Source organism: Callorhinus ursinus, unplaced genomic scaffold (assembly GCF_003265705.2).
Source record: "Callorhinus ursinus isolate GAN/ISIS: 27379988/994484 unplaced genomic scaffold, GSC_fseal_2.0 scaffold3, whole genome shotgun sequence".
NCBI classification, from domain to species: Eukaryota; Metazoa; Chordata; class Mammalia; order Carnivora; family Otariidae; genus Callorhinus; species Callorhinus ursinus.
Window position 1 is genome coordinate 62556965 of NW_027397065.1, and position 12916 is coordinate 62569880.

The 12916-nt window shown below is 32.8% G+C and overlaps 1 protein-coding gene across 5 annotated transcripts in view; it reads left to right on the forward strand.

The window, feature by feature from the left end:
- Nucleotides 1-12916, forward strand: part of RICTOR (RPTOR independent companion of MTOR complex 2) — a 122200-nt gene that overhangs the window by 63729 nt on the left and 45555 nt on the right. For all 5 annotated transcript variants that reach the window (XM_025867367.2, XM_073890965.1, XM_025867368.2 and 2 more), the window contains 3 exons: nucleotides 2792-2918; nucleotides 5895-6064; nucleotides 11622-11689. In XM_025867367.2, the coding sequence (XP_025723152.1) occupies nucleotides 2792-2918; nucleotides 5895-6064; nucleotides 11622-11689 (365 nt within the window). The remainder of the gene's footprint in view (nucleotides 1-2791; nucleotides 2919-5894; nucleotides 6065-11621; nucleotides 11690-12916) is intronic.

Below are 12916 nucleotides of genomic sequence, written 5' to 3' on the forward strand. Positions count from 1 at the left end.
GATCTCCTCTTTTTCTTTTTTCTTCCATTTGTCCAGCTTGGGGTTAGTAATAATACCCACAGGTGAGCATAGTAAGGAAGAGGTAAATGGATGAATGTCTTAAAAGAGGTTTACAATTCTAGTAAGAGTGATATTGAAGATAGATTACAATATTTTTGTTGCAGGTAAAGTGTCATATTGGAACTGTGATTTGACTCCTCAAATTTAAATTTAAAAATTAGATTTATGGTTTTTACTTATTCATAGTCTCTCCTACTGCCATGATTTTGAGAATTCAAGATAAGAAAATAAAATTGTTTCTGAAGAACCTAGAATAACTTTCTGGCTATTTGAGGTATATATGTCAATATTTATCATACTAGGAATTATAAGTGAGCAATTAAAATATATATTAGCATATTAAAAATAACCCATCACATATAAACATATTTTTGTAAAAATATATTTTCCAAAAAGAAACTTAACAGAATGGTATTATTTTAGATCTTTGCAAATGTCTTTAGTGTTTGTCTTGATGGAAGGTAGGAGCTGGATTGTCATATTTGCTTCATTCAGTCTGTTGTGATTTCATGTTCAGTGGAGCCTCTGGTAAACTTCAGTATATACTTGTGAGAGACTGAGTGTAAAAAAGACAAATAATGTCTTTGTGTTATTATTAAAATAATTTTAACTTCACAGAATCTCTGAAAATATCCTAGAGACCCTTGTTTCCTGGACCAAACTTTGAAAATTGCTACCCTAAAAATTGCATTCAGAAGTAAAGACAATTCCAGATAGATTCAAGCAATTAAATTCAGCTTTGAGTTATTCAGTAAATATTTTATTTCAGTTTTGTAAAATGTTTTGGCATGATACAATTTAGTTTATAAAACAGCCCAGTAAAAGTAAGCAGACCCTTAACAGTTTAGTAATGCTATTACAAAAATATTATTTACTTCTGTTATCTTCTAAAATACAGACTAATTTGAGGCAGATATCATTTGTGAATCCAAGAGCAGGAAAATTGCTTATACCTGATGGTAGGATGTAGGCTCAGAGGAAAAATTGCGGTGCAGGGTTCCTCCTTGGTTTAGCTAACAGCAGATAGAGTTAAAAGGGAAGCATACTTGCTGAATGAATAGTGGCCTCTATTGGTTAGAGGAACTGTAATTTCAGTAGTATTTTTAACAACCAAAGCACATATTTCTTTTTTTCAGCAACATCTTGGCAACTGAGCTAGTAGAAATTAATGTTAATATTATAATGGCTAGGTCACTGTGTTTTTTTTTTTGTATGCATTTTAAAAGTTTTAAAATTTTCTATTGAAGTATTAATCTTCTTTATTTTAAAGAAAAGGAAGAAACATTTGTTGCTTTAGGATAACTTACTCCATGAGTAATTAAGCAATATTCATGTTATTTTTCCTTCTCTTTCTCCTGTCTCATTCATTTGGAAGATTTTTTGTTTGTGTGCTCATTTTCAGTGTCTATGATTTTATTTTATTTTTTCCCTTTCTCTCCAATCCAGGGAATCCTTCTTGGTTTTTGTCTCTCTCATTTTCTATATAATTTTCCACTTTTCAGCTGTTACTCTTTTTTTTTTTTTTTAAGATTTTATTTATTTATTTGACAGAGAGACACAGCGAGAGCAGGAACACAAGCAGGGGGAGTAGGAGAGGGAGAAGCAGGCTCTCCGTAGAGCAGGGAGCCCGATGCGGGACTCGATCCCGGGACCCTGGGATCATGACCTGAGCCGAAGGCAGACGCTGAACGACTGAGCCACCCAGGCGGCCCTCAGCTGTTACTACTCTTTATCCAGTTGAAATTATACTTACTACCTGCCTAATTTAACCATCAATTTTCCTCATATATTATTTATTCATGTAATAAGAGATTAACATAACAGATTTTTTATAGTTGAAAGGGATTCATTTAGGGAATCACTTGCCCTTGATACATAGGATTATAAATCCAGTAACATCCAATACGAATTAATTATCCCTACCCCAGAGACCTGTTATTTTGAAATTGTTCATCTACCAGTCTTTATTAGTCATACATAGTTATTAACTATGTAATTTGTTTTCTTTCTAATTTCCACATTGAAGATACGTTAGCTATTTTCAGTATTCCAAATATATTATTGCCAGTTAAACTTTTCATTTAAAGTGAGATTCATCCAAAGTTTTTTCACCAGAAATATACTATTTGCATCATACTTTTTGAAATATTAAAAATAGATTATGGATTACTAACTTTACCTTTTCGCATAGCAACAGGTGATGGTAGGAGATGGGAAGATTAGGCATCTGTTGCAGTAAAGTGAGAAAGAATGAGGACCCAAGTTAGAGTTTGATGGGAGAGAGAATATGGATAGTGAGGTAAATTGGTGGGACAGGGCTTGGTGGCGATTATATGGGGAAGAGTCAGGAATGGAATTGTACAGTAAGCATGTTGACAGCTGTTTTTACCACTGATTTCCTTTGTCTAGGTACTGAAAAGTTGTATAAAATACAGTTCCTATTTGAGAGGAGCTTAGACTCTCAGAAACATTAAATCTTGTCATTTAATTGATTTATAGTCTGAACTATTAGAAAAAAAGCCAGCATTTTTCCATAGTAACAAATATTAACATTTATTGCATCAGTTTTCATTACACTAACCCTTTGAAATGTTCATATGAAGAAGAGTAAATTTGATGCCTGGATCTTACAAATGTTCTATGGTTATAAACACCTCAATCTGAACAAAATAGCTTTTAAACATGTATTATGAAGTAAATAACTTCTTTTTCTGATTCCTCCTTGTTACAGATGATTACTGTGAATGCTTCCTTGTTTCCTAGCTCTGTGACCAACTCATTAATAGCAGTTGGAAATGATGGACTTCAAGAAAGAGACAGAATGGTCCGAGCATGCATTGCCATTATATGTGAACTAGGTCAGAATTTTCATCAAGTAATAAAAATGAAGCATTTTAGGAAGTGTATATATATAAGAATGTAACATTTTTTAATGTGAACTGGGTCAGAATTTTCTCCCAGTAATAAAAATATAGTGTTTTAGAAAGAATATAAGAATATGATATTTTAAAATGCCTTTCATGAATGAATTCTTAGTTATTGCTACAAAGATATGAAAAATTTTGTTTATAGGAATATAGAAATTGTCCAAATTCTAGTGTTTAGAATAAAATTGCTTTAAGTCTGGTTCTCTCAGACAATTAACCACACAATATCTTAATATCGGTTAAAAAACAAACTATCATACATTAAAAAAAAATCTAAATGCAAAAGGATTAGAGTTAAATGGGGAAAAAACAGGGAAAAAATGGATGAGCATTTATCTGATCACTGTAAGGAAAAGGAGTCTTGAATTATCAGAAGAAATAAACAGATTTCAGCAGCTATAGATTTTATTATAAGGAGACAAAAAAACAGTGCTGGAACAAACAAAAATAAATGTTACAAACATGATAGGTAAATAACTTATTTATATACAGATCAATAGGAAAAATAAATAATTCTCAAATATATGGCTAATCAACAAATTTAAAAAGTTCAACCTCACTTAAAACCAAAAAATATAATTTTAAATGACAAGAGAATTTTTTTCCCACCGAAAGTAGAGCTGATGTAGGTTACATTCACTCTTGATACAATAAACAAGTTAACAAAATCATAAACTAAATTTTAAGAGAAACAAACCCTATTATTGAAGATTTAAAGGTACTGTTCACAGTACATACTGATTTATAGACAAAGTCGGAAAGTTAAGGACATTTTGAAAATAAATTTGACATGTCAGTGTATGGGATGCTTGGAAAGCTATACTCAGTTAACTTCTTATCATAAAAAATGCTTTTATACGTAAGCAAAAAACAATGAAAATAAGTGTATAAACCCAAGAAATGGAGAAAGAAGGAAAAAAAAATCAATTTTAAGGTAAGCAGGAGGAAAGCAACAATGAAATTAAGAGTCCTAATTAGAGAACAAGACTGATTATTTAAAATAATCTATGTTAGTTGGAGAGAAACATACACGGGTACACGAACATACACTAATGTTTGAAAAACATGAAAGTCTGAGAAAGAAAAGATTAATATACAAATGAGGAAGAAAAAATAATAGTTTTTTTATTCTGAAACAATTTTTATAAATATTTGAAAATCTTATTGAAATGAATGGATTTTCAGAGAAAATTTTATTTCCAGTTGACTCAAAAAGTAGAAAACACAAGTTAAAAACCATAGAAGTACTTAATGAAATAATTGCCTCCAAAAAGACTCATTCAGGTAGTTTTGTCTTAAAATTATTTCAAGGAACAGAGTTCTTATATACTGTAATCTAATTGAAAGTATTAAAATATGGAAACCTACCAATTTTTTAATGAAACTATCATTTTATATGTATATACACATAGATATACATACACACACAGACCTATACACATATATAAAATAAAATAAAAACCCTTTGTTAACATACTAGAATATTTATTTCAGATCAACACTGTATTATTCTTAATGGTGGATCTGTATAAATACTATAAACTTTTAATTCCTAATAAATTAGTATTGCTAAAAACTTTCAGTCAGTTTAGTAAATTAAAATAAATGAAATGAAGTTTACATATTGTGTATGATATATCTAGAAAACTCCGAATCAACTGAAAAACAGAACTTAAGTAGTTCAGGACAGTGAAAGTGGGTGAAAATACAGATTTGATTAGATTTATTTTGTGTTTCAGCAATAAAATCAGTAAATATATTAGAGAAAAAAGATACTATTTTCAAAGTAGAAAAGAAAACTATATATAACAAATAAAACTTGATAAGAAACATGTATGACTTGTGCATGTGTCTTGGAGGAGTACTTTTGACACTTGAATTTCACGTCAACTTGATTCTTAATAACACAGAAATGAGAACATTGGTTGTGTAGTGGAGGGGATACTGTTTGAAAAGTGGTATGAGAGAACTTTCTAGGATGATGAAATTTCTGTATCTTGATTGGATATTGGTTACAAGAGTATAAAAATTGTTCAAAATTTATTGAACTGTACCATTAAGATCTGTGAATTATACTACAAGTAATTATATATACCTCAATTTAGAAAAAAACAGAAGAAACCTAATTCTAAAATTAGGCTAGAATAAACACGAGAGATCCAACCATGAAAACATTTTTGAGAAACAATAATGGAAGGGAAGGGAAAGGGTTGTTTTTTTTTTAATGTATTTTTACAAAAACTATTAAGCTAGGTTATTAAGAGAGAGAAAAATGAAAAGGAATTGAGTTGCAGACTCTGGTATATAGAAAACTTCAGTATATCAAAAGGATAAAATCAGTTTGGGAAGCATGCTGGGATAATTGATTAAACATTTGGAAAACAGTTGAATTTATCAATATTAAGCAAAACTCAATTTCCTGACAGATTGAAAACTGGAATGTTAATCATGAACTCATTTAAAGCACACAGTTGTATGTGTGGGCGTGGTCAGAAAATGCCTGATCTTTGAAGTAAGGGAGGAATTTCTGAGTTTAAAATCTGAGATTAAAATCTAAAGTTAAATTGCAAAGCAAAGAAAAGCTGTGAAATAGACGAACGGCTAATATATCCACATTAAATGAGCAACTTCTTGCAATTGATAGGAAAGAAGAACCATTCCAGTAAAATACGGACAAAGGATATAAAAAAAGCAATTCAGTGACTTTAAAAAAAAAAATTAGGATTTTGGGAAGAGTATATTCAATGACTCTTATTTAGATACATTTTATCCATGTTTTAAATGTCTTTGACTAGAAAGTTTTTCAAGTCAGAAAGGAAATTGTTTCAAGATAAAATCCCAGATTTCTGATTACTTTTTATTATTTATCCCCTATATACTTTATTAAGTTTTTCTTTTTTATTTTAGCACTTCAGAATCCAGAGGTGGTGGCGCTTCGAGGTGGACTAAACACCATCCTGAAAAATGTGATCGATTGCCAATTAAGTCGAATAAATGAGGCCCTCATTACTACAATTTTGCACCTCCTTAATCATCCAAAGACCCGACAGTATGTGCGAGCTGATGTAGAATTAGAGGTAGGAACTTTAATATCCTTTTCTACCTTTACAGTATGGCTTTAAATCCATACATAGTCTTACTTTGAAATTTTTAAGTTAACTATTAACTTAAGCACGTTAATTATCAAACAAATTAATTAAGACTGACTTATCCCCAGCAATATTTTATAGCTTATTCAGTTTGGACTGAATTGAAAATATTATTCTCAAGAATAGTTCATCAACATGTAAAGTGAAGTTTATTTTTTTATTATCTGTGAAAACTTTATTAAGCCAATTAAAGCACAAGTAAGGTTGCATATACATTTACCTACTTAAGAGAACCATTTCTTTTTAAGAACGTTAGTACGTTAATTGTGTGAATAGCTCCCGCTAATTATATACTCTTTATTTATTAACCCATGCTAAAATTCTCTGGTTAGAAGCACTTGTTAGCAACTAATGACCATATATACTTGAAAGAAATAGAATACAGATCTTTCTTTTTAAAATACACTACAATTTAATTTTTTTTTTTTTACTAATTCAGTGTTTTTTTATAGTCTAAAATAATAAGACTGCTATGTACTCTTTTTTATAATAAAGTGTGTAGTGGAGGTTGGAACAGAATTACCACAAACTAATCTTAACAGTTTTTCTGTGAATGTACTACATTGTTGTCCATTGCAGATGCCATTCAGAGTAAGATTAAACCAATGTTTTGTTTATATTTGGGTATGAAATTATGCAAAGTATAAAGTATAGTATTGTTCTCTAGCGTGTATGCCTAAATCATTTTATGAAATTTGTCTTAAATCTCATAGTTCTGGTTTTATTAGGGCCAGTAGAAGTATTTGAGATTATAAAAGTGACAGCTTTTATCATTAACTAATAAGTACAATTTTCTCCTCAATAAGTGATTTCAAATATAGTCATCATTTATGGGAGTCTATTGGGAATAAACTAGCATTTTTGATATTTTATCATATGTTTAGTGTAAGTTTTTTTTTTCTTTTAATCAAGTAGAACTATAATTTTAGGATTGGTGAGATGATTACAATAAAGGAAGATAATATGTATAGGCCTGTTTTTTATTCCTATGTAATTATAAAGCAGATTAGCAAAGCCTTTATTAAGTAAAAAAAAAAAACCTCAAAAGAATATGGTAGGCATTTAAGTAGTGTCTTTGCTTATATCTATTTCTTTAAAACCACAAATGTTTGTTCTTTTCTCCTTTAACAGGATCCCCCCAGAATAGCATAGTGATTTAGAGCAAAGACTTTGGGCTCTACAGATCTGGTTTTGATTTTTTTGCTCTATGACCTACTAGCTTTATGACTTGGACAAGTTATGATACTCTCTTGGACCCGTTTTTTCTTAGGTAAAATGAAGGTCATGGCTTTCACCTTAAAGAATTATTGTGAACAATAAATAATAATAATAATAGTAGTAGTAATACCACCAGCTAACACTCATGTAATGCTTATAATGAGTTATTATTTCCGGGTTCTTTACATATGTTAATTCTAATCTACATAAAATTCTAATCTAGGTACTTCAGTACCTAGCACATAGTAAATATTCAAGAAATACTGGTTACCTTGGATATTATTCTTCATCATCAACTTTAATATCATTATCTTCATTATATAGTCTGCTCAGAGAACATTGTCCTCGTTTTTATTAATTATATTTTACAAATTTTGATTCCAAATTCATACTTTGATATCCATTTCTCCATACAAAGGAGCTATTTTCAGTGCTGCTATATCTGTTGTTAGGCGCAAATCTTCCTCCTCTTAAAAAGTCCCTTTTTAAATTTACCCTGGCTTTTATTTCTGCTATCTGTGATATGTTTTGACCTCAGACAGGAAAACGTGTGGATATAATATAATGTTACCAGAATAGACAGTCTGTAAGGGTTGTAAATCAGTTGTAATTTTTTATAGTAATTTTTAAAAACTGTATCTTTTAAAGTTACACTTCAGAGTAGAATAAGGTAGTTCATAGCATCTGCTATGGAAACTAGAAAAGTGGAATAATTATGAAAGTCATATATTTAAAGCAGTGTAGAGCTGTGAAAGCAGTAAGGGCCAGAGAGAGTGAAATTTGCGAGAGAGAAGATTCTTTGAGAGTTGCCCCGAATATCTATCTACAGATGCCCTTGGGGGCATTTGCAGATTTGGGGCACAGGCTAAAGGTTAAGAACATGATGTGGGCCTAGTAGACCAGAGTATTTTGCAGTCATGCAGGTATGGTAAGCCCAGAGATAAGAAAAGTCGCTGGACTAAGTCTGATGTACCCCTTTAGGTATTTGCTGAAACAAGACTGTGCAGGGCAAAAGCCAAGATGTCAAAACCTGAGGAAAGCACAGTGGAATATGCTGTAGTCCCCAGTGCATAGAATGCGAAGGCTTTCTAGGAGGGGCCATGGGCAACAGTTGAAAGGCCCGAAAGAAGTAGTGAATTTACACTGGTTATATGCAATTACTATTTCCTTGGGGCCATTTATTGATCAATATATAATTGGAAAAACTGAAAATCCCGGTAGGCCTTTGCTGGGATCAGAAAAACCAAAGGAACTCTTGGCATTTGTATGGTACTAAAATGACAAAACTGGGTATTTCATAGCTGATTTCTTGTTCTTGACATATCCCAAATTCTGAAGCTTTTCTGGATGGGTAGCTAAGATTTAAATTCAAAACTTAAGAAATGTGTAGAAAAGATTCCCAGTTTCTCATTGCTAAGGAGAAAAATATTTGCTAAGCTCTCTGTTGAAAGCCCTGGAAGACTATACTTAAGAACACGGGAAAACCAAAGGTATACTCAGTCTTCTCAAAATTACAATGTAGTCTCAATTTAACACAGTTGGTGATAAGGATAAGATGATCAGCCCCCCCCCCCCATTCTACCTAACAGAGGAAAGGATAAACCATTTCTGTTGGAGGTAACATCATTTGGAACCTTTTATAATATGCACAGTGTCTGACATTCACTTATAAATTAATTTGATTGAATGTCATGCAAAAAGATATGACCATTTGACTAAACACCCAAAAGAAAAACATTCTATAGAAACATGCCCACAGGTGATCCAGATAGTGCAGTTAGAGGGAAAGACTTTAAAACAACCATGCAGGGTGCATGGGTGACACAAGCGGTTAAGCGTCCCACTCTTGGTTTCAGCTCAGGTCATGATCTCAGGGTTGTGGGATCGAGCCCCAGAGCACTAAGTCTGCTTAGGACTGTCTCACCCTCTCTCTCTGCCCTTCCCGTCCTGTGCTCGCTCACATACTCTTTTTCTCTCACTCTCAAATAAATCTTTAAAAAAAAAATAAAACAACCATGCTTAATTTGTTCAGGAAAATGAAGAAAAAAAAAGGAAGAAAATAGATGAAATAATGGAGAATTTGACTAGGTAATTGAAATACACAGATGATTTCAGTGGAAGTTCCAGTACTGAAAAATATAATACATGAAATTCTGAACTCAATGAAAAATTAATCTTGGACAAGAAGCTATTAGTACATTAGAGGAAAAGTCAATAAAAATATCCAGGGTAAAGCAGAGAGGGAAAAGAAAGAGATGAATAAAAGACAACAAAGGTGATGAAACATAATTTTGTCTTTGGAGAAGAAAGAGAAAATGGGCAGAAGCAAATATCCAAAGAGACAATGCCCAGAACTTTTGTTTCTAAAACTGATGAGACTTCATGCTCACAAAGCTCACAAAACTCCAAATAGGATAATACAAAGAAAACATGTAGGCACATCATGGTAAGATTGTTGAAAACCAGGATAAATAAAAATCTTGAAAATAGCTCCAGGGGAGCGGGAAACCATATTACTTTCAAAGGAACATGTCTGATAGCTGATGCCCAACAGAACTCATGGAAACTAGAAGATAGTAAAGTGGCATCTTTAGAACACTGAAAGGAAAAAATGCCAGCCTAACCCAGAGAAAATGTCTTTCAAAAACAAAGGTAAAATAAAAGCTTTTTTGAGACTAAGAAAACAAAAGACCAAACAGAATGTAAAGAAACACTACTCTTGGGAAACCTGGGTGGCTCAGTCGTTAAGTGTCTTCCTTCAGCTCAGGTCATGATCCCAGGGTCCTGGGATCGAGCCCCACATCAGGCTCCCTGCTCCGCGGGAAGCCTGCATCTCCCTCTCACACTCCCCCTGCTTGTGTTCCCTCTCTCGCTGTCTCTCTCTCTCTCTCTCTCTCCCTCTCTCTCTGTCAAATAAATAAATAATCTTAAAAAACAAACACACACTACTCTTTTTTGGATTACTTGTCTTATGTCAGGAAGGCACTAAAACGGCCTAAGGGGAGGTACCTGTGCAGAGGAGCTGAACTCTTCCTGACAATTAGCACATTGTGAGTGAACCATCTTGAAACAGGTCCTCCAGCTCCAGTCAAATCTTCAGGTGACTGTAGCCTTAGCCTTGACCAATATTTTGACTGCAATCTTAATGAGGGCTCCTAAACCATAACTGCATAGCTAAGCCTCTCATAGATTCCTGACTCACAGGAACTATATGAGATAATAAATATTTATTGTTTTTCTCATTTATTGAGAAATGAGACACACAAAGAATAAAAGAGTAAAGGGAGTCCTCAGAGGGAAAATGATCTAAGACAAACAAGGAAATGCAGGAAGGAATGAATAGTGACAGAAAAGGCAAATATATGACTAAATATAAAAGAATACTGATTGTCGAAAGCAATTTTAATAATGTCTTGTGTATTTTAAATTATATTTAATATTAAAAATTAGACCACAGTAATGCAGTAGGCTTGGCGGGAGAGTTGGCAAGGGAGATTTTAGTAGTTAAAAGTTTAAAATGAGTGACTTTATTGGCAAGATTGCTGAATACAAGGACAATACACCAAATAACTTGGATTTTTTTATACTAGCCCTGAAAGGAGAAGGTAATTTATAAAATAGAACCACTTAGTAATGTTCAAAAGTAAGCACAACTAAGTCATAGTTTTAAAAGTCAGGATAATAATCTTGGGGTAGGTAGTGACTGAATCTGAAGAGGGAATAAGGACGCTTTAAGGAGGCCGATGTTTTCTTCATCTGGTGCTAGTTACAGGAATGGGCTTAGTGGGAGAAAATGCACCAAACCTTACATTCATGGCTTGTGCACTGTTTTATATATATGCTATACCTCAATTTAAAAGTTCAGAAATTCAATTTGTACATTAAAAAAATCTCTCAAATTGGGCGCCTGGGTGGCTCAGTCTGGTCTGCCTTCAGCTCAGGTCATGATCGGGGGTCCTGGCATTGAGGCTGCATCTGGCTCACTGCTCACTGGGGAGCCTGCTCCCTCTCCCCTTGCTCCTCCCCCCCTGCTCATGCTCTTTCTCTCACTCTCTCTCTGTCTCTCTCTCTGTCAAATAAATAAAATCTTAAAATAAAAAAATTACTCATATATTCCTTGGTGATGAGTTTGAAGAACTAAATTCTCAAACAGCATACCCAATAAAGATACAGAGAAATTAAATTAATTTTAGCTTGTTACAGGAAGAATGTGTTTTATAATAAGGTCTCTTTTTTTCTTCTTCTTTTCCTCCTTTTTTTTTATTAGCGAATTTTAGCACCCTATACTGATTTTCACTACAGACACAGTCCAGATACAGCTGAAGGACAACTCAAGTAAGTACCATTTGTTCCTAGTAATTTTATAAGGAAGTATGTATGTTGCTGTTAAAGCTTTTAGATTTGCCTGATTGCATGTAGAGTCAGAGCAATGTGAGTTTAAGTAAATTTCCTATTTCATAGTTATGTTGTAGCTCTCATAATTAGCTGTGGTTTAAAAAATTAAAAATAAGTTACGAGAAATTGAAAGACTCAGAATTAATCTCTTATTTAAAATAATGTAAGATAGGCTGCAGTAGAAACCTAGATCTTTATTTTCCTATTGTATGTATTTTTAGCATAATTACATTGAGAGACTAAAAGAGTGAAATAACAACAGGGAGTAGAATAAAGAGCTGCCTTAAACTGAGTAAGCAGAAAGATATATTCTGTAGAATTTTGAAGGTTAGTGGGGAAATAAAAGGAGATAGGGTAAAGGTTGTTTTCCAGAAATGAAGCAGGGTAATTTTCAGTATCTTTTTGGAGAGAAAAGCACGTGTTCATGAGGTATTCTGGGATAACTATAAATTGATTCAGGGATCAATGAATATTGATGTATTATTTGTGAAGATTTTGCAGATGGTGCTATTTACAATAAATTGTGCTGTGAAGTTTTTTTCTAGTAGGATTGTTGGATTGCCGACATAAGCACTTATTTGATAGATAGTATATAATTTAAAATTCTTAAGTTTTAGAATATTGTGAAATGGGGATATTTTTGTTTTTCATTTTTCATTTTTATGGAAAATCGTGGTTTTATATCTTTAATCATTTCTATCACTAACGCTTACTTAACATTCTCCTAGTGATGGGAGAAATGCACTTTCCACTGTTACATGACAAATTACTATGAATGTAGCAGCTTAAAATAACATCAATTTATTAGCTCACAGTTCAGTAGGTCAGAAGTCTGGCATAGCTCTTATCTGGAAGTTCTGATGAAAAATCTATTTCTAAGTTCATTCAGGTTGTTGGCAGAATTTACTTTCTTGCTATTGTAAAACTGAGGTCTCTGACTCCTTGCTGTCATCTGGGGCCTACTCTCAGCTTCCAGAGGCCACCCTCTTTCCTTGGCACATGGCTCCCTCTGTCTTCAAACAGAACAGAAATTCCTCGAATCCTTCGCTTTGAATCTCTTTCTCTGCCACTAGCTAGTGAAAGCTCCAATTAGATCAAGCCTACCAGATGATCTCCCTGTCTTTTAAGGTCTGCCAGGCTATATAACATTAAATTAGTCACAATCAT